Genomic DNA, 25,460 nt, shown 5'->3' on the forward strand with positions numbered 1-25,460 from the left:
TTTTCTGTTATTGGGCAAACAGAAGATATTAGGGAAAAGTGTTAAATGTCTGAATTTCTTTTATTATTTTTTTTTAGTGACAAAATTAAGGAGTGAAAGAGAAATGAAAATACAACTCCACAACAAATCTTAAAGTCAAAACAAAAAAATATTCTAAATACCAAAATATTTTGGACAGTTTTAACTTTTATCTAATATTGTCAAGGTGATTTCATTTAACATTCTCAATTTGTAACTTTATAGTTTAATGATATGGATTCAAATAACATGCTGTGTCACCTCCATATAATTTCAAAATAATATTTATATATCTGTGTTCAACTATAGCGGGGTAAATTTCAAATTTTGATGCTAAACACTATACATAAGTCAACAAGTTTTTCATCACATTTTCAAGATGTCTTTCCAAACAAAGGTAAATATATTTCCCAAAGAAATAGTAAGTTTTGAAATAATGACTTTCAATATGCTTCTATCAGGGATGCAGAAATCTGATTATTCTAAGACAATCAAAATTAAATTTGTTATTCAATCATCAAGGGTGTGAAAATGGTATGTGTCTAAGACCGACTGGAATGTACTAATGTCTCGACATTTGTAAATGAAGTAGAAATTTCTTCAGTAGTAGAAATCTCCATATTTCTACAGATGTAGAAATCTATATCTCTATTGAAGTAGAATTCTTTATATTTCTAAGGAATTTGAAGTAGAAATCTCTTTATTTCTAAGAATGCAGATATGTCTATAAATGTCTATTATATTTCTAATGAAGTAGAAATGTAGCATTCTACTGAATAAGAAATCATATACATTTTGCATTTCAAAGAATCCAAAACAGAAATCGCTATAAATCTAATGAATTTGATGTCTTGCATTTCTTAAGAATTAGCAAATCATATATTTTTGAAAGAAGGTAGAAATCTGATTTTTTTTCTAAAACTTATTGAAGTAAGCTACTATCAAGGGTATGATATCTTACATTTCTAACACTAATTTAAGCTGTTGTAGTTTTGCCTTTTTCTCTGCTATTTCTGGATCTGATGACGACTGCTGTTCAGACAGTAAGAATCGGGCAATGTCCAACACTTCCTGGAGCTGTTTTGGTTTCTTCAGTTTTAAATGTCCGGTACGATAGCCATCATATTTCTTAAAGAGATCGAAGAATCTGTAAAGGTGAGAAAGTTATCACAAGTCATTACAAGAGTCTTCACTTCATATGTTACATTTCATACGAGATTGATAGAAATCAATCGTCCTAGGAAATGAATGTTTTACACATACAATGTAACTACGATATCTTTGAAAATATTTGTTGATTATTTTTTTGGCAGATTGATAAAAGATCTAAAATGGCAATATTTTCATTCACTAGCCTCATCATGTGAGATGTCATGAAGCTGTAATTAACTGGAACCTAAAGCCAATAAAAACTCTGCGATATTAAATTAGCATTCTGTGGTCATATTTCTGCGATAGATGATACCAAACTTTTAATAATTCATGTAATGGGTGTAACTACTCTCATACAAGTTAACACAGATATAGAGATGTGTGTTTATTATATAGTTTAAGTCAGACTATTTAGAAACTTTATACAAGATAAGCGATGCCATACATTGTGTATCTAATGTCATTTACGTTATTAAACATTGTTTTCCTTTTGCAAAAAAAAATATCACAATTTCATCTGATGTGAGAACTCAAATTTACCAATATCATCTGTAGGTTCTGAAGTTTAACATCATTTTCTGTGGGAAATAATGCAACAGGGTGATTTTTATACGTATCACACAAAATATTCATCTCTTTCTTGGTTCAAACATTGTTGCTCACAGACCTTTATCAATATCAAAGTGCGAACTTTAATTAAATCAAGCGGTGGTCCTATACTCCACAATAAAACTGGAACACAAAAGTTGATAATTTAAGATACTCTCAAGTTTTTCTGTTTCAATGTTTTGATTTATGAAAAATTAACTACAAACTTTTTGTGTTTGACCTCCATTTTCATTTTCTGCTTTGGTGTACGGTCGCCGTGTCTGATAACCGCTACGACAGTCCTTAGTTCCATCCTACAAATAAAACATGGAATTATAGAGAACATCCTACACAACAAAAATCTTATTGATATGTGAGGTACAAAGTCTCTATATACAGATGATTATTGATGTACAGACTACCAGTACAGGTATACACATGTACTTACATAGAGCCGGAGGTGGTGTACAGAGGTGGTGTACAGAGGTGGAGGTACAAAGTCTCTATATACAGATGATTATTGATGTACAGACTACCAGTACAGGTATACACATGTACTTACATAGAGCCGGAGGTGGTGTACAGAGGTGGTGTACAGAGGTGGAGGTACAAAGTCTCTATATACAGATGATTATTGATGTACAGACCACCAGTACAGGTATACACATGTACTTACATAGAGCTGGAGGTGGTGTACAGAGGTGGTGTACAGAGGTGGACGTACAAAGTCTCTATATACAGATGATTACAGACTGCCAGTACAGGTATACACATGTACTTACATAGAGCCGGAGGTGGTGTACAGAGGTGGAGGTACAAAGTCTCTATATACAGATGATTATTGGTGTACAGACTATCAGTACAGGTATACACATGTACTTACATAGAGCCGGAGGTGGTGTACAGAGGTGGAGGTACAAAGTCTCTATATACAGATGATTATTGGTGTACAGACTATCAGTACAGGTATACACATGTACTTACATAGAGCCGGAGGTGGTGTACAGAGGTGGAGGTACAAAGTCTCTATATACAGATGATTATTGGTGTACAGACTACCAGTACAGGTATACACATGTACTTACATAGAGCCGGAGGTGGTGTACAGACCACCAGTACAGGTACATGTACTTACATAGAGCCGGAGGTGGTGGGCACTACAGGGATATCCTCTGGGGCTGCCCCTAAAACCCACGGGATGTGTCTTTGAGGAGCTAATGCACGCATAATCATGGTTCTGAAATTTTTTCAAAGAAAAACTATTATGAAGATATACATGATAATACATCAATATAAAACTTCACTATTCTTGGTGTTTAATATTCCCAAAACACCTTCCGGTCTGAAGAGTTCACCGAACACTTTTTCTCTAGGTCTGAAGAATAGAATTCTTCAATAATTCTCTAATAAGTCTGAACAATTTAAAAAACATTTATTTCTTTAAGTTGGAAGAAGCTGCAAAGTCACTTCCTGTAGATAAACAATTAAAAACACACTTTTTTCTTTATAGGTGGGAAGAATTCACTAAACTCTTTCAGGCCTGAACGTCCAGAGTATCCAAGTAAAACTTACCCTAGTATTTTGGCACAGTCATCATAATACTTTATGGAGTTTTTCACGAAGCTGAATCCGTTAACATCACAGACGTAAGATTTACCGCTGGCCCTGAGGAGATCAAACCCACACACATTTTGCTGAAACAGAAAAAATTCTGTGTGTTAGCATCATCACTGATAGATCTAGAATAGATGTGGTCTTTACTGACTTCAAAGCACAAACAAGGCACTGAATTCCACCCTCAGCTAAATAAACTTGGACAGTTCAATATCTCCTTATAGTATTCGAGTGGATCATAATTTTTTCCTGGGATATATCACATAACACCCAGGATCATCTGGAGGCAATGTCTCTTTGTAGTAGCGGGAGGCTACATCACTGTACAGAGGAAAACAACATACAAAGTTTGTAATTTACAGCATTGAACTAACTGGAGCCATAACTACAAAGGCATTGGGACCAAATTAAATCACTAAGATGAGATATGTGAGGGTGTGTTAATTCTGGGATTCTAGCTCTCTCTATATATATTAAAACTTTGAAAGTAAAAACATTCATGGATACCCTTTAACAGCAAATGGAAGTGTAGTATAACAAATTAAATTGTTTTATTTAGGGGATAGTATATATATGTACCCCTGCGAGATGATGTTCATGAATGTTCATGAATCATTCATGAACTTTCAAGAATACTGTAAGTTTTTGATTCATGAAAAAATGTTCATGAATATTCATCAAATACCTCTCATGAACTCTTCATGAACTTTTATGAATAATTCTACAAATTCATTAAGATTCATGATAGTTCATCATATGTGATTATGAACTATTCATGAACTTTCATGCATAGATGATATTCATTAAAATTCATCAAAATGAATGAAATAGTAAGAACAGTTGATAATGAATTTTGAAGAACTTTAATGGATGAGAATTTTATATGATTATGAACTATTCATGAATTTTCCTGCATTGATGATATTCATTCAAATTCATCAAAATGAATCAAATAGTAATGAATTTTGAAGAATTTTAATGAATGAGAATTTGACTTTAAAATTGAACATTTTCTTGAATAAAACAATACCTTACATTTTAAATTGAATAACAAACTTAAACTAAAAAGTTAATTGAATTCCATGTCTATATTACAATTTTGATGTTGGCTTAAAGAAGAATAAGGAAACAATAAGAAAACTTCAAATTTCCCGCCAAATTTTTTCCCGTCCAAAAACTTCTAGCAGGAGAGTTCCAATACATGGCAGCCATGAGGCTTTTCTCACAGAGATGAATAACATGTTATTTTACAAATGAAGGCAAGTATTTATCTTTCATACCTGCTTCATGGTCAATACAACACTATCAGGAAATGAAATATTCAACTCTGGAAATATGTCAACCTGTTTATAGGTAAGAATTAACTTAAAATCAATCACCATGCATGTGACCTAAATTTACATAGTGCACATAATATTCAAATAGCTTTGGCATTTCTTAAATTGAAATTGCATTGCCCATTTAACTAAATTGTTCAAACACACATCATATGTGCAATGAGAATTAATGCAATAATGAAAATAAATCACTCTTATCTGAAAAATATCAAAAGGATTTTCCATCCAAATGATTGTGTAAATATACACATTTCAAGCAGTTATGAATTTTGAAACAAGTGATGGATCCATTCGAATGCAATTTTTAATGGAAGGACTACAAGGATATTAATTTTCAAACATGCATAGTGATACAGTTCATGACAAACTTTGATGAAATTAAGTGGTAAAATGCATGCAAATTCATTTTCTAAATAAGTTCATAACTCATGAATTAATCATGAATGATCATGAATAGAATAGTTCATGAATATTCATGAAATATGATGATTTTATGAATGAAATTTTGATTTCAGGATTAATGAATGTTCATGAAATATTTCATTCATGAACATTCATCATAGTTTTAAGTTCATGAATATTCATGAACTAATCATGAATTGTCATGAATGAAAAAGTTCATGAGTATTCATCATAGTTTTAAGTTCATGAATATTCATGAACTAATCATGAATTGTCATGAATGAAAAAGTTCATGAACATTCATGAACTATGATGATTTCATGAATGAAAAACTTTCTTACATAATTCATGAATATTCATGAACATAATTTGAAAAAAATGTTCATGAAGTTTTAAGTTCATGAATATTCACGAACTAATCATGAATTGTCATGAATGAAAAAGTTCATGAGTATTCATCATAGTTTTAAGTTCATGAATATTCATGAATTAATCATGAATTGTCATGAATGAACATTCATGAACTATGATGGTTTCATGAATGAAAAAGTTCATGAACATTCATTAACTATGATGATTTCATGAATGAAAAACTTTCTTACATAATTCATGAATATTCATGAACATAATTTGAAAAAAATGTTCATGAAGTTTTAAGTTCATGAATTTCATGAAAATATTCATGAATAAATCACGAATATTCATGAATTTTGTTCATGAATAATTCATGAACTATTCATGAATGTTCATGAATTATTCATAATCGTTTCACAGGGGCTTGTTTTGAGTGGCTATACTGGCAATTAGAACATGAAATTTGGTTTGAACTCGAGACCGACAGGCAGAGGGAGCAGTTTGAAAAATGGTGTCCTGAAGGAGGAATTTGGCGATGTTTTCACGGATTATTGTGTTTTGGATGTAACAATTCGTATTGAGTGACACGGTACGTTAAATAGAGGATATCTAACAGTGTCTTCAGTAATACCAAATATATTTCACGAGTGGGGCTAATATTTTGATATTTTTCATGAGTGCGCAGCACGAGTGAAAATATCAAAATATTAGCCACACGAGGGAAATATATTTGGTATTACTGCAGACACGTTAGATATTCTGTTTATTACATTTTTTATCAACGAAAACCCTACCCCTTATGCTAACTAGGACTACATGTACAGCGATAATTTGTAAACAAAAAAGTAGTTTCCCCTGTCCAGGTGCTGACATATATGTCGGGCTTTCTGATTGGTCAATTATTTTGGTATTTTCTAATCATTAATTTGATTGGTCAATCAGCAAAAGTGATATTTTTCACTAGTGAAAAATATCACTTTTATAGAATGAATAATTTTTTTATATTTCACTGGTAAAAATGTAATAAAGATGAATATTTCCTGATGCAGTAGTATATAGTATGCACCGTGTCAGTTTGAATAAATGTGTTTTTTAGTCGATTGAAGTGAGATGGGGTGCCGTTTCGCTCGTGACAGAGTTTCCGGCCTTCACTTTTACACAGTAAACATACCACTGATATCATTTTTTTTTAATTCTAATTTTCTATGCAAGCACCTGTGACTCTAATATGACATGATCCATCTGACATCACACCATTGATAAAGAACATACAAAGGGACTGTGTAGCTTGTGTTATTACCCAATACACAGTTGTATCTACAGCACATGTACATGCAGGTATGTCTTATTACCAACACACGGGTGTATCTACCCACAGTACAGGGATGACTTATTACCCAATAACAGGTGTATCTACAGAACAGGTATGTCTTATTACCCAATACACAGGTGTATCTACCCACAGTACAGGTATATTTTATTACCAACACACAGGTGTATCTACCCACAGTACAGGTATGTCTTATTACCCAAACACACAGGTGTATCTACCCACAGTACAGGTATGTCTTATTACCCAATACACAGGTGTATCTACCCACAGTACATGCATGTCTTATTACCCAATACACAGGTGTATCTACCCACAGTACAGGTATGTCTTATTACCAAACACACAGGTGTATCTACCCACAGTACAGGTATTTCTTATTACCCAATACACAGGTGTATCTACCCACAGTACAGGTATGTCTTATAACCCAATACACAGGTGTATCTAACCACAGTACAGGTATGTTTTATTACCCAATACACATGTGTATCTACCCACAGTACAGGTATGTTTTATTACCCAATACACAGGTGTATCTACCCACAGTACAGGTATGTCTTATTACCCAATACACAGGTGTATCTACCCACAGTACAGGTATGTTTTATTACCCAATATACAGGTGTATCTACCCACAGTACAGGTATGTCTTATTACCTAATACACAGGTGTATCTACCTACAGTACAGGTGTGTCTTATTACCAAACACACAGGTGTATCTACCTACAATACAGGTATGTCTTATTACCCAATACACAGGTGTATCTACCCACAGTACAGGTATGTTTTATTACCCAATACACAGGTGTATCTACCCACAGTACAGGTATGTCTTATAACCCAATACACAGGTGTATCTACCCTGAGTACAGGTATGTCTCATTACCCAATATACAGGTGTATCTACCCACAGTACAGGTATGTCTTATTACCTAATACACAGGTGTATCTACCTACAGTACAGGTGTGTCTTATTACCAAACACACAGGTGTATCTACCTACAATACAGGTATGTCTTATTACCCAACACACAGGTGTATATACCTACAGTACAGGTGTGTCTTATTACCAAATACACAGGTGTATCTACCTACAATACAGGTATGTCTTATTACCAAATACACAGGTATGTCTACCCACAGTACAGGTATGTCTTATAACTCAACACACAGGTGTATATACCCACAGTACAGGTATATATTAATACCCAGTACACATACCTAACAGACAATACATCCCAGGTGAACTGTAGGTATTTATAAACATGACCCACATTGGCCTACTACGTAATCTATATATTCTATACACCACTGTATGTCTGTTGCTAACCTCACACAACCAGAAAGTATATCAGATACCACCTCACAACAGGTAGATCTACACACATTCCTGTGGGCGTGTGTCCCTAGATATGATATTTGGTTACCTTATTTACCAATCAGAAGGATTATTCAATTCAGTTGATTTTAATTTTGGTAAAAACTGGCATTTTCAGTCTGAAAATAACAAATTTATGGAGTTTAAATCCTGGTTAAAACTGGAAATCTTCAGTAAGATTGATCAACATGACAGGACAAGAAGGAAGTTAATTAGTGTGGCTGTGAATTCTGAAAGTAGAGAAATAAGGACAATGTAAAGTAACATTCTGACGCTGAGGATGGACAACTTGGATCATCACAATTACTCTGTAACACCAGTGACCATGAGGTAGTTATTCCCTTGTATTTTACATTACTGACTGGCTTGATAATAGTAGAGTGTTGCTATAACAACAAACATTTTCAGAATTTCATCAAAATGGCAACAGCAAAAATACCTATCCGTACAAAAGGTCAGACAACCTGTGTTCATCACAGGGGGAAACAACTGGAATTGTATTGTGAACAATGTCAGGAACTTGTTTGTCTAACATGCCTTTCCTCTATTCACAAAAGCCATCCCCTTTGTCAGCTCAGTGAAATCACTCCTCAGAAGAAACAAGACATTGAAAACTTTATTGACAGAACGGAACAAAATGACCTGGTTCAAATCAGCAAATACATCGACTCTACTGATACACTCCTCAACGACAATGACAGCACATTTAAGAAACTGTCAGATCAGTTGAGGATACAAACAGACAAATTAAAACAAGACCTTGACAAGCTTACAGCCGAGAGCCTCTCTCTTTATCAGAAAATGAAAGAGGACAATACCAAACTCATACAGAAATACAAACAGGACCTGGAGATGTACGACAAACAACTCAAACAACAAATACAGGAATGTAAGACAGCCCTTCAGCGTGGCTCTCACATAGAAATCTACGATACAGGATGTGAAATAGATTCTCACATACATTTCCCTGCTAAACCTATCCTAGGTACTGTCAGCTTTACTCCAAACAAAAATCCTGAAGGTCACATCAAACTTGCTTTGGGGAAAGTTATCACCTCAGGTCAAGGTCATGCATCCACTGACCAGGATTGGTCAGTCTCAACATCAGATGATCCAGGACAATCCTCTTCACAACAACAGCAACAACAACAACAACAGTCAGGAGATAAAGGGAAGAAAGCAGTGACAATGTATAAACTACTGTCAGAGACCAAGGTGGTGGAGCATTGGAAGTCTACAAGTAACTTTACATCTATATGTTCCACCACTGATGACCAGGCCTGGACTAATAACAGTAACACATTAACTCTCTTGGACAGGAAGGGTACAGTAATACAGACGGTCACACACAAGGCTGTGATCAATGACATCAGTCTGTCACCTACAACACACAGACTATGGGTCTGTGACATAAAAAGCAACATCCTGGAGCTGTTATCAGGACAACTAACACACAGATTCACAACCAATGAGGCACCACAGTGTATATGTGTTACAGCCAGTAACCATGTCATTGTGGGCTTGGTCAAACACATCTGTAAATTTACTACACAAGGTCAGATGGTGCTCACTACAATGGCTATAGGGACTGGGAAACCATTAGTGTATACACCACACAGGATCACAGAGTGTCCTGTCACTCACAATGTCGCAGTGATTGATTTCAGGAATAAAAGTGATGGTGGTGATGGAAACCAGCATGTTGTTGTCATGGATACTGACTTTCAGGAATTGTTTGTATATAGAGGTGATATCCCCAGTACATATAAAACACCACAAACAGGAGGTAAACAAGTTAACCCCCAGAGTGTGGTGTATGATAGTGTGGGGAACCTCATCATAGGGGATTATAAAAACCACAGGGTCCTACTCCTCAGTGGAGGTGGTGAGTTCCTCAGGATCATACACACAGACACATACCGAACATGGGCTGTAGGTGTAGACAGGAAGGATGTCCTGTGGGCAGTGTTTGGGTTCCACAATGTAAAACTACTACAGTACAGCAGTATGTGATAGCTATAAACTACTACAGTACAGCAGTATGTGATAGCTATTAGTGGTGTTCCGATTAATCGAGTTCGTCGAGTATCACTTGTTTGAGACGTTTGATCAATTAATCGAGTAAGAAATCTGTAATCGAGTTACGTCGGAAGTGCCCTACATCAGGTTTCATGAAAATATATTAGCCGGATTTCAGATAAACATACGCAAATTCAGCTTGACAATGTCTACAATACAGTCGCTTGCGGGAAATGGTTATGCTTGTATCATACAAAATCAAGCGTCACATTAACTTGTACAGTGTAGTAAAAATACAGGGAATGCAAACGTACCGATGACTAAGATTTCTTTTGTGATGACATAATTATAGATAAGTGACTAGCTATGTAAGCAACGTTAACGTATATGATCTTTCTTCACGGTAAACGCACAGGGTCTGTTTTATGGAAGCATTTTGTTTTTTAATGAAAACAAGAAGCAGAAGGTCCGTTGAGTATACTGATACTTTAAATACGACGAAAACTATTTGTAAAATGTGCAGAAAGTCGTATTCCTTCAATGGTAAGTCACAGTTCTACTTTTGTTTTCAAAGTATATTAGACTTTCGATAACGGATGGATTAAAGCATTTTACGGCCCGTGCAAAAAATTTCAATTAGCTAAATACTCCAATAAACAATCCTTTTGTTGTTTTTTTACGTGTTGAATAAAGCTATTAAAAAAAAACAATTTTGGTTCATTTTTATCCATGTAATAAACAAATAAACACACATGAAGATAGTATACATAGGTATAAGAGTTTATCAGTTACTGAAATTGTTGTTGAAAGCATTTCACAAAATATCAAGACATAAATTTATACAAAAAATACATTTGGAAATTAATCGATTTTAATTAGCGGTGGGCCGATTATCGATTATAATCGAAAATTAATCGAAATTACCAAAATACAGCGACAATCGATTGTTAAATTCATAATCCATTAGTGAAATTTCCATTGAAAATATCTCCGGTAAATAGTGTGGCATTTCTGGAATAAGTGCCCTGTGTTGATTTCTGTGTAAGTCACTGTTCCGGTCACGAAAACGTTTCACGCACTCAAATTATATACAGTTATAAAGCGTCTGTTTAACTCACACGCTTGAACAAAATGGAGGCACTTGAGACGGTGACACATGAGGCGGAATTATATATATATATATATATATTCAACTACCCAGGCGCTAGTACCTTAGATATGGAAATATTTTGGATTTGGAAAAGTAAAAAAAGGGCCTCCAAATAAAGAAAACCTCGATATGAAGGCGGCAGTTTGTCGCCTTCGCTGGTAGTCATATGCTAATAAAGATAAGTTGACATATTTTTTGTCTCCCGTATGATGGCGTATCAAGTGACTTGTTTCAGTTTCAATTTGAATTTCAACCTTTGCCGGTGATATTCATGCTAAAGTAAACGAAACCAAAAGTTACATACTGACTGGTCTGTTATGTTACAACTTTGAACAATGGCTTTAATTAGTTTTGGATTACGTTGACATGTTTCAAATAGTAGATTTCTGTACTAATTAATGATATTATACAGATTGTGGATGGGAAATATATAATAACAACAACGTCTCGTATGACTTCTTTTATTTCTATTAATCTGGTATGGTTCATTGGAAACTTGTTAATATTGTTTTAAAATTTTAATCATGAATTCAAAATACATTTTTTCAAATATTCATCATACATTTAATGATTAAGTCTGATTTACATATTATCCAATTATAATCGATAATCGATTGGAAGGGGCTATCCGATTATGCCGATTAATTGATTATGAAATCACATCTGATTCCCAACACTAATAGCTATACACTACTACAGTACAGCAGTATGTGATAGCTATAAACTAATACAGTACAGCAGGGTGTGATAGCTATAAACTACTACAGTACAGCAGTATGTGATAGCTATAAACTACTACAGTACAGGAGTATGTGATAGCTATAAACTACTACAGTACAGCAATATGTGATAGCTATAAACTACTACAGTACAGCAGGGTGTGATAGCTATAAACTACTACAGTACAGCAGTATGTGATAGCTATAAACTACTACAGTCCAGCAGTATGTGATAGCTATAAACTACTACAGTATAGCAGTATGTGATAGCTATAAACTACTACAGTACAGCAGTATGTGATAGTTATAAACTACTACAGTACAACAGTATGTGATAGCTATAAACTACTACAGTACAACAGTATGTGATAGCTATTAACTACTACAGTACAGCAGTATGTGATAGCTATAAACTACTACAGTACAGCAGTATGTGATATCTATACAATACTACAGTACAACAGTATGTGATAGCTATAAACTACTACAGTACAACAGTATGTGACAGCTATTAACTACTACAGTACAGCAGTATGTGATAGCTATAAACTACTACAGTACAGCAGTATGTGATAGCTATAAACTACTACAGTACAGCAGTATGTGATAGCTATAAACTACTACAGTACAGCAGTATGTGATAGCTATATACTACTACAGTACAACAGTATGTGATAGCTATCAACTACTACAGTCCAGCAGTATGTGATAGCTATAAACTACTACAGTACAGCAGTATGTGATAGCTATAAACTACTACAGTACAACAGTATGTGATAGCTATAAACTACTACAGTACAGCAGTATGTGATAGCTATTGTTAATAGGGAGAAATTGACCTCAGGGTCAATTACATGGTCAGGTGTTATCTTTGACCACCAGAGTCTGGTGATCCCTGCCAGTACCGTATCAGACAGCTAAATTGAGTTACAACGGATGTCAAGTGTCCAATGCTGATGTGGCCGGACCCTTATCACAGTATCTCATTAGCTGGCATCCCATCCATGTCATTTTAATCATTATAATTGCTATGTATGTTTAGACTGGGTGAACAGGCCCTGACAGAGTCAGTCCTGGTGTGGCCTTGGAAGGGGTAACGTGTAAGCTCGATACTCAGGCCATACGTGTTACCAATGTCTGTAGAATACTTATAACTAATACTCAACATTTATACTTAGAACAGTTGTTGCTGGTTGTTTATTAATTTAAGTGCAGCATAGAGGGTAACATATTCTGGTGGCAGCGGTTAAGGATTATCTTAACGAGAAGGACTCCGTTATCAAAGGGATAACGCTCGTGTAAGAACTGAAAATGTCGGCTACTGAAGAAACAGAAAGTGCTAAAATGACGGCAGCACAGACAAAACTAGAAATGAAAAGACTTGAAATTCAAGCGGAGTTGGATAAAGAAAAGCTCCAAATGGAAAAGTTTAAACTGGAAGCAGATGAAAAAGAACGCCAAAGAGAGGAAGAACGACAAAAAGAACTTATAAATCTAGAGAGGGAAAAGATGAAAATGGAAGCTGAGGAAAAAGAACGAGACCATCAAAGGAAACTTAAGGAGTTAGAGTTAGAGATAGAGAAAGCAAAACTTCACAGTGAGCAAAATGACACAAAACACAACTCTGTGCCATTTAGACTTAAGCTACAACCATACAATCATGAAGGCAATGAAGATATTGTGACATTCTTATCCGAGTTTTCTGCACTATCATCACAGGCAGGATGGACAGAGGAGGTCAAAATGCTTCAACTTAGAACCTTGTTAACAGGTGAGGCTAGAGCTGTGGCTATTCAAGCACATGGATCCTTTAAGGAACTAAGTAAAGCTCTAACGGAAAGGTACGGGAAAAGACCCTACCAATATTTTATGTTGTTGCAGTCGGCACAAAAGGAACATCAGGAGACATACAGAGGACTGATGGCCAGGATCGAACAATATCTTGTTAGATTTTTGGATTCGGTAGAGGATACCATGGATAAATTTAAGGAGGAGTATTTTCTTAGTGCATTGCCAGCGTCCCAAGCACAGTGGATACGACGGAATAAAGGATCAAGCAGTGTGGTAGAGGCCGCTGAGGATTATATTCTGCCAGAGAGGAATGTAAGCAAACAAACTCACGGTAAGAGTTCCAATGGGAAATATTCACACACTGACAAAGATCAGAGAAAAGAAAGATCTGTGGATCAAATGAGAAACGTACAGTGCTACAACTGTAATAAATATGGACACTTTGCAAAAAAATGTCCGAAAAACAAGGAAGGAAAGAATCTTGCGGGATTTTTAGTGAGGCAGTATACGGGAGGACTTATCCATATTCCAGGAGAAGTCAACGGCCGTGATATCTGTTTTGTAAAAGACACTGGGTCAGCTATAACCTTGATTCGGGAAGACCTAGTGGACCCCAGTTGTGTATTGAAGGGTCAGCGGGAGACTCTGTGTACAGCGACTGGACAGCCGTTTTCAGCCAAGTTGGCTATAGTTGATATGGACACGCCATATTACAAGGGACATGCACAGGTCGGATTAGTGCCTGATCTTGTCGCTGAAGCCCTGTTGGGGGTAGACATCATAGAGAGACAGTCTAAGTCTGTTAATGTTATTACGCGTGCTCAACACCGTAGTAACATTGCTGCTGATAAGGTAGCTGTGGTCAAGGAAAATGAGTGTGGTGTTAAAGTTGGACTGGACCTTGATGTGGACATTGAGGGAGACCATGTGGATGTCGGTGATGAGAGTGATGATGGACAGGTTAGTGATCATGAGGCTGACCTGGACAATGGCGATGATGTTGGTGTGGACACTGACAACATCAGTGAGACTGTATCTGTCAATGAGGAAGATACAGATAGCGTCACTATGGATACCGAACCACTTGAACTTTCTGCAGTGAATGCTGAAGTGCTTAGTAAGCTTCAACAGGAAGATCCAACTCTAGCTAACATTCGTAGAAAAGCAGCAAAGTCTGTAGAAGTTGTACAGGACGACAGTAATGCCCTGTACTGGGAGAATGGTATTCTCAGAAGGAAATGGGAGTCCAGAGATGGAATTCACCGTGGAATTCAGGTAGTGCTACCTGAGGCACTACGTCTCAATGTGATTAAATTGGGACACGACAGACCATTGGCAGGTCATTTGGGGACAGAAAAGACCAAGGAGAGAGTGTTGAGATCATTCTATTGGCCAGGTGTTTTCAAGGACATACAGGAGTATTGTAGTACTTGTGAAATATGTCAAAAGACGGCAAGAAGACGTGGGGATGAAAAAGCTCCGTTAGGACAACCGCCAATCATCAGAGAGCCTTTCTACAAAATATCCATGGACGTGGTAGGACCATTGTCTCGAACAAAGAAAGGTAATAGATTCATTCTAACTATAATGGATGACGCAACAAGATACCCAGAGGCCTTTGCGTTAAAGAATGTTGATGCACAAACCATAGCAGACACATTGGTGGAATTATTCAGTAGGGTGGGCGTGCCACGTGTTATTCTTACAGACCAGGGCACTAACTTCACCTCAAAAATGATTCAAGAACTCTACCGTGTGATGGGAATCAAAGGCATAACAACGACACCATATCATCCACAAGCTAACGGAAAGGTAGAGAGATTTAACGCAACTCTCAAAGCTGTGTTAAAAAAGCTCTGCACGTCAAACAATGAAGCATGGGACGAGCTGTTGCCATATGCATTGTTTGCTTATAGGGAGGTACCCCATGAAGAAACAGGTTTTTCGCCATTTGAAATGATGTACGGATGGCCAGTCAGAGGACCATTACAGATTTTAGAGCAAGCCATGACAGGAGAAGGTGAGCTAAAGAAATCTGTCATTGATCACATTGTTCAAATGCGAGAAAGGCTCGCATCAATAAGAGAAACAGTGCTTGAAAATCTGACAATCAAGCGTCAGAAGACAAAACAGTGGTACGATAGGAACGCAACCGTACGGGAACTAAGACCGGGTGATAAGGTATTATTATTATTACCATCGGACAGTTCAAAAATGGTAGCGCAGTGGAAAGGACCATACAGGGTCGTAAGGAAAGTAAATGACGTTAATTACGAGGTCAATGTCGGTGGACGTCGAAAGCGAGTTGTTTATCACATCAACTTGTTACGCAAGTACAACAAGGCTGTACAGAATGTCATGTCTGTCCAGAAATGTGACCTGGCTGACTCTGACTTTGATGGTTCCAACCCAACAATTGAGGATACGCTGGATGTTAAGCTTGGTAAGAATTTAAACCAATCACAACGTCAGGAGATACGCCAACTTTGTGAGGAATATAGTGACGTCATCAATCCAAATCCAGGTAGGACATCATTAGTTACACACAGCCTGAGAACAACGTCTGAAAAACCAATAAGACAGCAGCCATATCGAATTCCTCAAGCAAAGAAACAGGATGTTAAGAGAATGTTGGATGATATGTTGGATCGCGGTTACATAACACCCTCATTCAGCCCTTACTCATCTCCAATAGTCTTGGTGGAAAAGAAGGACACCACTACTCGCCTATGTGTGGATTACAGAAGGCTGAACGACGTAACACTTTGTGATGGATATCCAATACCTCGGGTAGATGAGATATTTGAGAAGCTGGGTAAAGCGCAATATCTCAGCACAATGGATCTAGCAAAGGGATATTGGCAAATACCTTTGTCACAGGATTCACAAGAGAAGTCTGCATTTGTGACAGAATTTGGGCAGTACCAATTCAAGGTGATGCCTTTTGGAATGAAAACAGCACCTGCTACATTTGCACGGATGATGGACAGACTATTAGCAGGAGTAGAACATGTTGTCGCCTATTTTGATGACATAGTGGTATATAGTGACACGTGGGAGGACCACTTGTTACACATCAAGACTGTTTTTGATCGACTCAGAGACAGTGGGCTAACAGTAAAGCCTTCAAAATGTCAGTTTGGTGAAGAGGAACTATACTGTCTGGGACATGTGGTAGGGAAAGGAAAGCTCAAACCAGATAACCGGAAGGTTCAAGCAATGGTTGATTTCCCCCTTCCACTAACGAAAAAAGGGATTAGATCATTTCCCGGTATGACAGGGTACTACCGACGTTTCGTCAAAAATTATGCCAAGCTAGCTGCTCCATTGACAAATCTGATTAGAAAAGATCGTCCGAGACAAATCCAATGGACAGATGACAGTGTGAAGGCATTCAATGACCTGAAGGACGAAATGACAAGGGCACCGGTACTAGCAAATCCGGACTTCAATGAACCCTTTACTATACAGACAGATGCTAGCAACGTAGCTATTGGAGCTGTGCTTAGTCAGGTAATTGATGATGAGGAACATCCTATTGCCTACATCAGCAGGAAACTGTTACCACGAGAACAAAATTATTCTACAATAGAGAAAGAATGTTTGGCTATCGTATGGAGTGTAGAGTCTTTTGCCTATTATATCAGTGGAGTAAAGTTTACAATCCAAACAGACCACAATCCTTTGAAATGGCTTGACAGGACCAAGCAAAAGAACCAGAGACTTTTGAGATGGGCCCTTGCTCTACAGCAGTTTCATTACACTATAGAGTACCGACGTGGCCAGGACAATGCCAATGCAGATGGATTGTCTCGAGTTGAATAGATACTGTGTATATAGTACTAGTAAACAAACTGTGAAGTGTCGTTGATATTTAAAACTGCACTTCAATGTATCAGCTCCTTGATATGAACACGTGTTAAGTAAAATGATATCAGAGAACATATCCCATTTGGAATTTAGTGAAATGACTGGTTTAATTCTTTGGAGTAACCATTTTTCTGTGGAAGTACTTAATGTTTGGATTAATTCCATGCTAAGGAATTTAAAGTAATAGCTAGATCTGAAGCTATGGAAACTGTGTATATACTGGACATCGTTTATGACCAGTGATTTATTAATGGTCAATTAAGCGTTATGCAGTGTCTGTGTACATTGTATATATTATCTCAGCCTGAGTATCATGAGCAGTATCATCTCATTAACTTTTAGACCGTAAAAGTTTTCTTAGGCAGGGGGATGTTAATAGGGAGAAATTGACCTCAGGGTCAATTACATGGTCAGGTGTTATCTTTGACCACCAGAGTCTGGTGATCCCTGCCAGTACCGTATCAGACAGCTAAATTGAGTTACAACGGATGTCAAGTGTCCAATGCTGATGTGGCCGGACCCTTATCACAGTATCTCATTAGCTGGCATCCCATCCATGTCATTTTAATCATTATAATTGCTATGTATGTTTAGACTGGGTGAACAGGCCCTGACAGAGTCAGTCCTGGTGTGGCCTTGGAAGGGGTAACGTGTAAGCTCGATACTCAGGCCATACGTGTTACCAATGTCTGTAGAATACTTATAACTAATACTCAACATTTATACTTAGAACAGTTGTTGCTGGTTGTTTATTAATTTAAGTGCAGCATAGAGGGTAACAGCTATAAACTACTACAGTACAGCAGTATGTGATAGCTATAAACTACTACATTACAGTAGTATGTGATAGCTATAAACTACTACAGTACAGCAGTATGTGATAGCTATAAACTACTACAGTACAGCAGTATGTGATAGCTATAAACTACTACAGTACAGCAGTATGTGATAGCTATAAACTACTACAGTCCAGCAGTATGTGATAGCTATAAACTACTACAGTACAGCAGTATGTGATAGCTATAAACTACTACAGTACAGCAGTATGTGATAGCTATAAACTACTACAGTACAGCAGTATGTGATAGCTATAAACTACTACAGTACAGCAGTATGTGATAGCTATAAACTACTACAGTACAGCAGTATGTGATAGAGCTCTATAAACTACTACAGTACAGCAGTATGTAATAGCTATTAACTACTACAGTACAGCAGTATGTGATAGTTATAAACTACTACAGTACAACAGTATGTGATAGCTATAAACTACTACAGTACAACAGTATGTGATAGCTATAAACTACTACAGTACAGCAGTATGTGATAGCTATTAACTACTACAGTACAGCAGTATGTGATAGCTATAAACTACTACAGTACAGCAGTATGTGATAGCTATAAACTTCTACAGTACAGCAGTATGTGATAGCTATAAACTACTACAGTACAACAGTATGTGATAGCTATAAACTACTACAGTACAACAGTATGTGATAGCTATAAACTACTACAGTACAGCAGTATGTGATAGCTATAAACTACTACAGTACAGCAGTATGTGATATCTATAAGCTACTACAGTACAGCAGTATGTGATAGCTATCAACTACTACAGTACAGCAGTATGTGATATATATAAGCTACTACAGTACAGCATTATGTGATAGCTATAACTACTACAGCACAGTAGTATGTGATAGCTATGAACTTCTACAGTACAGCAGTATGTGATAGCTATAAACTACTACAGTACAGCAGTGTGTGATAGCTATAAACTACTACAGTACAGCAGTGTGTGATAGCTATAAACTACTACAGTACAGCAGTATGTGATAGCTATAAACTTCTACAGTACAGCAGTATGTGATATCTATAAGCTACTACAGTACAGCAGTATGTGATAGCTATAACTACTACAGCACAGTAGTATGTGATAGCTATAAACTTCTACAGTACAGCAGTATGTGATAGCTATAAACTACTACAGTACAGCAGTATGTGATAGCTATAACTACTACAGCACAGTAGTATGTGATAGCTATAAACTACTACAGTACAGCAGTATGTGATAGCTATAAACTACTACAGTACAGCAGTATGTGATAGCTATCAACTACTACAGTACAACAGTATGTGATAGCTATTAACTACTACAGTACAGCAGTATGTGATAGCTATAAACTACTACAGTACAGCAGTATGTGATAGCTATAAACTACTACAGTACAGCAGTATGTGATAGCTATAAACTACTACAGTACAGCAGTATGTGATAGCTATATACTACTACAGTACAACAGTATGTGATAGCTATCAACTACTACAGTCCAGCAGTATGTGATAGCTATAAACTACTACAGTACAGCAGTATGTGATAGCTATAAACTACTACAGTACAGCAGTATGTGATAGCTATAAACTACTACAGTACAGCAGTATGTGATAGCTATAAACTACTACAGTACAGCAGTATGTGATAGCTATAAACTACTACAGTCCAGCAGTATGTGATAGCTATAAACTACTACAGTACAGCAGTATGTGATAGCTATAAACTACTACAGTGCAGCAGTATGTGATAGCTATAAACTACTACAGTACAGCAGTATGTGATAGCTATAAACTACTACAGTACAGCAGTATGTGATAGAGCTCTATAAACTACTACAGTACAGCAGTATGTAATAGCTATTAACTACTACAGTACAGCAGTATGTGATAGTTATAAACTACTACAGTACAGCAGTATGTGATAGCTATTAACTACTACAGTACAGCAGTATGTGATAGCTATAAACTACTACAGTACAGCAGTATGTGATAGCTATAAACTTCTACAGTACAGCAGTATGTGATAGCTATAAACTACTACAGTACAACAGTATGTGATAGCTATAAACTACTACAGTACAACAGTATGTGATAGCTATAAACTACTACAGTACAGCAGTATGTGATAGCTATAAACTACTACAGTACAGCAGTATGTGATATCTATAAGCTTCTACAGTACAGCAGTATGTGATATATATAAGCTACTACAGTACAGCATTATGTGATAGCTATAACTACTACAGCACAGTAGTATGTGATAGCTATAAACTTCTACAGTACAGCAGTATGTGATAGCTATAAACTACTACAGTACAGCAGTGTGTGATAGCTATAAACTACTACAGTACAGCAGTGTGTGATAGCTATAAACTACTACAGTACAGCAGTATGTGATAGCTATAAACTTCTACAGTACAGCAGTATGTGATATCTATAAGCTACTACAGTACAGCAGTATGTGATAGCTATAACTACTACAGCACAGTAGTATGTGATAGCTATAAACTTCTACAGTACAGCAGTATGTGATAGCTATAAACTACTACAGTACAGCAGTATGTGATAGCTATAACTACTACAGCACAGTAGTATGTGATAGCTATAAACTACTACAGTACAGCAGTATGTGATAGCTATAAACTACTACAGTACAGCAGTATGTGATAGCTATCAACTACTACAGTACAGCAGTATGTGATACCTATAATAAAACTACTACAGTTCAGCATTATTTGATAACTAAATAGTTTAGGAACCAAACACGACACACAAAAGGCAATTAGAATAGGTCACTTGAGACTTTGTATCAGGTGACCTAATAAAACTAACTTAGAAAAGTTTTACCTTTGTCTGAGCCTATTATTTCTGATTCTACTTTCAATCATATGCATCATCCTTCCCCTTGAATTCATATCTTCATCATTGCTATTGTAACCCCACAAGATCCTTCATCACAAACATGACATAGTAGTCATTTATAGATTTTAGTATACCCCTATGACCTTGAATATCATTCAAGGTCATTCACTGAATAATTTTGCCGCTGGTCAACGCAGCATGCTACAGACCCAATATCCCCTCTCTGGGTTATTGGGAAGAAATTGTTTAAAAGAGTTTAGCATATTTGACTCCTGTGACCTTAAATGTAAGTCAAGGTCATTTGTTTGAACATATTTGGTAGCCCTTCATCCCAGCATGCAACAGACCAAATATCTGACCTCTGGGTATCTTGATTATTCAATATGAACTTATTCTGTCCAAGAGGTGATCAGATATTATATGTACACACCACAGAATATGTGCATCACTCACAGACCAACACACGCTCCAAGTGATAACTTCATATCCTACTGTGGGGGATATGATAGATAACATTGAAGTATATAATATCTTTACCTTGAATGCCTGGCACACTTTTCTAGCCAGGAGTTTTTCTTTGGCACTCAGAATCACAGGAAACCGGACTTCTTTTCCATCTTTGTCACGCTCTACTTTCCCATCTAAGGCTGGTGATTTTCTTGCCTCAGCATGTGCATAATCAGGACCAACTGTATACACCTGTAATTAATATACGGTACTCTCATTAGTTTACACCTGTAATCAATATACTCTAATTAGTATACACCTGTAATTAATATACAATGTACTCTAATTAGTATACACCTGTAATCAATATACTCTAATTAGTATACACCTGTAATCAATATACTCTAATTAGTATACACCTGTAATTATCATATACCTGTATTTATTACATACCTATAATTAGTAATTTTCCTCATGTCAAAAATATGACTATCAACCAAGCAAATAATAATATTTTGAAAATAGTTACATAAATAGTATATATATCTGAGTTTGGCTTTTTAGGCAATCCAATATTTTCGCATTGGGTATTTAGTTATGTACTCTTTTTAATGACTGTAAATACAAAGTAAAATCATATTCTCATGGAATATTATCAACTATACAGTTTATATAAAAGAAACAACTGGTGAAGGAAGACACATTTTCTGTCTTGTGCTTTGTCACGGTCTTGAACTATAAAACAATAATCTATGGCATCAAATCGCCAGAAATATTTAAAGCCGCTTAACAACTACAACCAATCTAATTAAAATCTACATGGTCATTCTCACTACATGAACATCTAACAACATCCCATAAGGGGTCACATCCTGGTGACCTTTTGGATTAGCCAATCAAATGACTACTTCCAGAATCTTGGAAGTAAATTTTATATGTCTGAATTAGCATGACTGCAGTGCATAGCTTGTATAATCTGTCAATTTGTTTCAAGTCATTTCGTCCCATAAAGCATATAGCTATATAATGTGCCAAAATGGTTTGCTTCAGATGCATGCTGTGACAAAATGGTTTGCTTCGACGACATCGATAAATTGACAATTCGCCCTGAAAGTGAAATATGCACGTCTCAGAGGCCATCAGAACGTGACCCCTTATGGAATATTGTTAGATGTTCATATAACATAGTGAGAATGACCATCTAGATTTTAATTAGATTGCAACTACATCATGACCATATGCTTAAAGTAAGATGTTTTGGTGTCATAGTGATCAACAGCCTGATACTCTGACATATGATTATAGCGACAAATTGTCTATGTAGTATGATTATTACTGTGAGATTTGTAAATGTTTTTATTTTTTGTTTGTTTGTTACAATTATCAATTAAACAGTGTGTGTAATACATCTTGTCTGCATTTTGTTGTTCATATCAAGGGACAAAAGAAATCTACAAATGAAACTTGGGAAAGATTCACCATAGGGGATAAATATTTCTAAAGGTCTACATACCAATATACACAGAGTATTGTTATAATAACCCAGCTGATGATGGTACAGGGTATTGTTATAATAACCCAGCTGATGATGGTACAGGGTATTGTTATAATAACCCAGCTGATGATGGTACAGAGTATTGTTATAATAACCCAGCTGATGATGGTACAGAGTATTGTTATAATAACCCAGCTGATGATGGTACAGAGTATTGTTTTGATTACCCAGCTGATGATGGTACAGAGTATTGTTTTGATTACCCAGCTGATGATGGTACAGAGTATTGTTTTGATTACCCAGCTGATGATGGTACAGAGTATTGTTTTGATTACCCAGCTGATGATGGTACAGAGTATTGTTTTGATTACCCAGCTGATGGTGGTACAGGGTATTGTTATAATAACCCAGCTGATGATGGTACAGAGTGTTGTTATAATAACCCAGCTGATGGTGGTACAGGGTATTGTTATAATAACCCAGCTGATGATGGTACAGGGTATTGTTATAATAACCCAGCTGATGATGGTACAGAGTATTGTTATAATAACCCAGCTGATGATGGTACAGGGTATTGTTATAATAACCCAGCTGATGATGGTACAGGGTATTGTTATAATAACCCAGCTGATGATGGTACAGAGTGTTGTTATAATAACCCAGCTGATGGTGGTACAGGGTATTGTTATAATAACCCAGCTGATGATGGTACAGGGTATTGTTATAATAACCCAGCTGATGATGGTACAGGGTATTGTTATAATAACCCAGCTGATGATGGTACAGAGTATTGTTATAATAACCCAGCTGATGATGGTACAGGGTATTGTTATAATAACCCAGCTGATGATGGTACAGGGTATTGTTATAATAACCCAGCTGATGGTGGTACAGGGTATTGTTATAATAACCCAGCTGATGATGGTACAGGGTATTGTTATAATAACCCAGCTGATGATGGTACAGGGTATTGTTATAATAACCCAGCTGATGATGGTACAGAGTACTGTTATAATAACCCAGCTGATGATGAAACAGGGTATTGTTATAATAACCCAGCTGATGATGGTACAGAGTACTGTTATAATAACCCAGCTGATGATGGTACAGGGTATTGTTATAATAACCCAGCTGATGATGAAACAGGGTATTGTTATAATAACCCAGCTGATGGTGGTACAGAGTACTGTTATAATAACCCAGCTGATGATGAAACAGGGTATTGTTATAATAACCCAGCTGATGATGGTACAGGGTATTGTTATAATAACCCAGCTGATGATGAAACAGGGTATTGTTATAATAACCCAGCTGATGATGAAACAGGGTATTGTTATAATAACCCAGCTGATGATGGTACAGGGTATTGTTATAATAACCCAGCTGATGATGGTACAGGGTATTGTTATAATAACCGGGCAGCTCATGATGGTACAGGGTATTGTTATAATAACCCAGCTGATGGTGGTACAGGGTATTGTTATAATAACCCAGCTGATGATGGTACAGGGTATTGTTATAATAACCCAGCTGATGATGGTACAGAGTATTGTTATAATAACCCAGCTGATGATGGTACAGGGTATTGTTATAATAACCCAGCTGATGATGGTACAGAGTATTGTTAATATAACCCAGCTGATGATGGTACAGGGTATTGTTATAATAACCCAGCTGATGATGGTACAGGGTATTGTTATAATAACCCAGCTGATGATGGTACAGGGTATTGTTATAATAACCCAGCTGATGATGGTACAGAGTATTGTTATAATAACCCAGCTGATGATGGTACAGGGTATTGTTATAATAACCCAGCTGATGATGGTACAGGGTATTGTTATAATAACCCAGCTGATGGTGGTACAGAGTATTGTTATAATAACCCAGCTGATGATGGTACAGAGTACTGTTATAATAACCCAGCTGATGATGAAACAGGGTATTGTTATAATAACCCAGCTGATGATGAAACAGGGTATTGTTATAATAACCTACCTGATGATGGTACAGGGTATTGTTATAATAACCCAGCTGATGATGATACAGGGTATTGTTATAATAACCCAGCTGATGATGACACAGGGTATTGTTAT

At 36.5% G+C, this 25,460-nt stretch overlaps 1 protein-coding gene across 1 annotated transcript in view; it reads right to left on the reverse strand.

Annotated features, from left to right (window-relative positions):
• The window catches only part of LOC117315568 (inositol hexakisphosphate and diphosphoinositol-pentakisphosphate kinase 2-like), a gene marked incomplete at its 3' end in the record, with an annotated part of 49,982 nt that overhangs the window by 16,548 nt on the left and 7,974 nt on the right, over window positions 1–25,460 (reverse strand). The window contains 5 exon segments of the mRNA XM_033869811.1: window positions 980–1,165; window positions 1,986–2,072; window positions 2,894–2,995; window positions 3,331–3,452; window positions 21,960–22,121. Of these exon segments, the coding sequence (XP_033725702.1) occupies window positions 980–1,165; window positions 1,986–2,072; window positions 2,894–2,995; window positions 3,331–3,452; window positions 21,960–22,121 (659 nt within the window).

This window comes from Pecten maximus, chromosome 17 (assembly GCF_902652985.1).
Source record: "Pecten maximus chromosome 17, xPecMax1.1, whole genome shotgun sequence".
In the NCBI taxonomy this organism is placed as follows: Eukaryota; Metazoa; Mollusca; class Bivalvia; order Pectinida; family Pectinidae; genus Pecten; species Pecten maximus.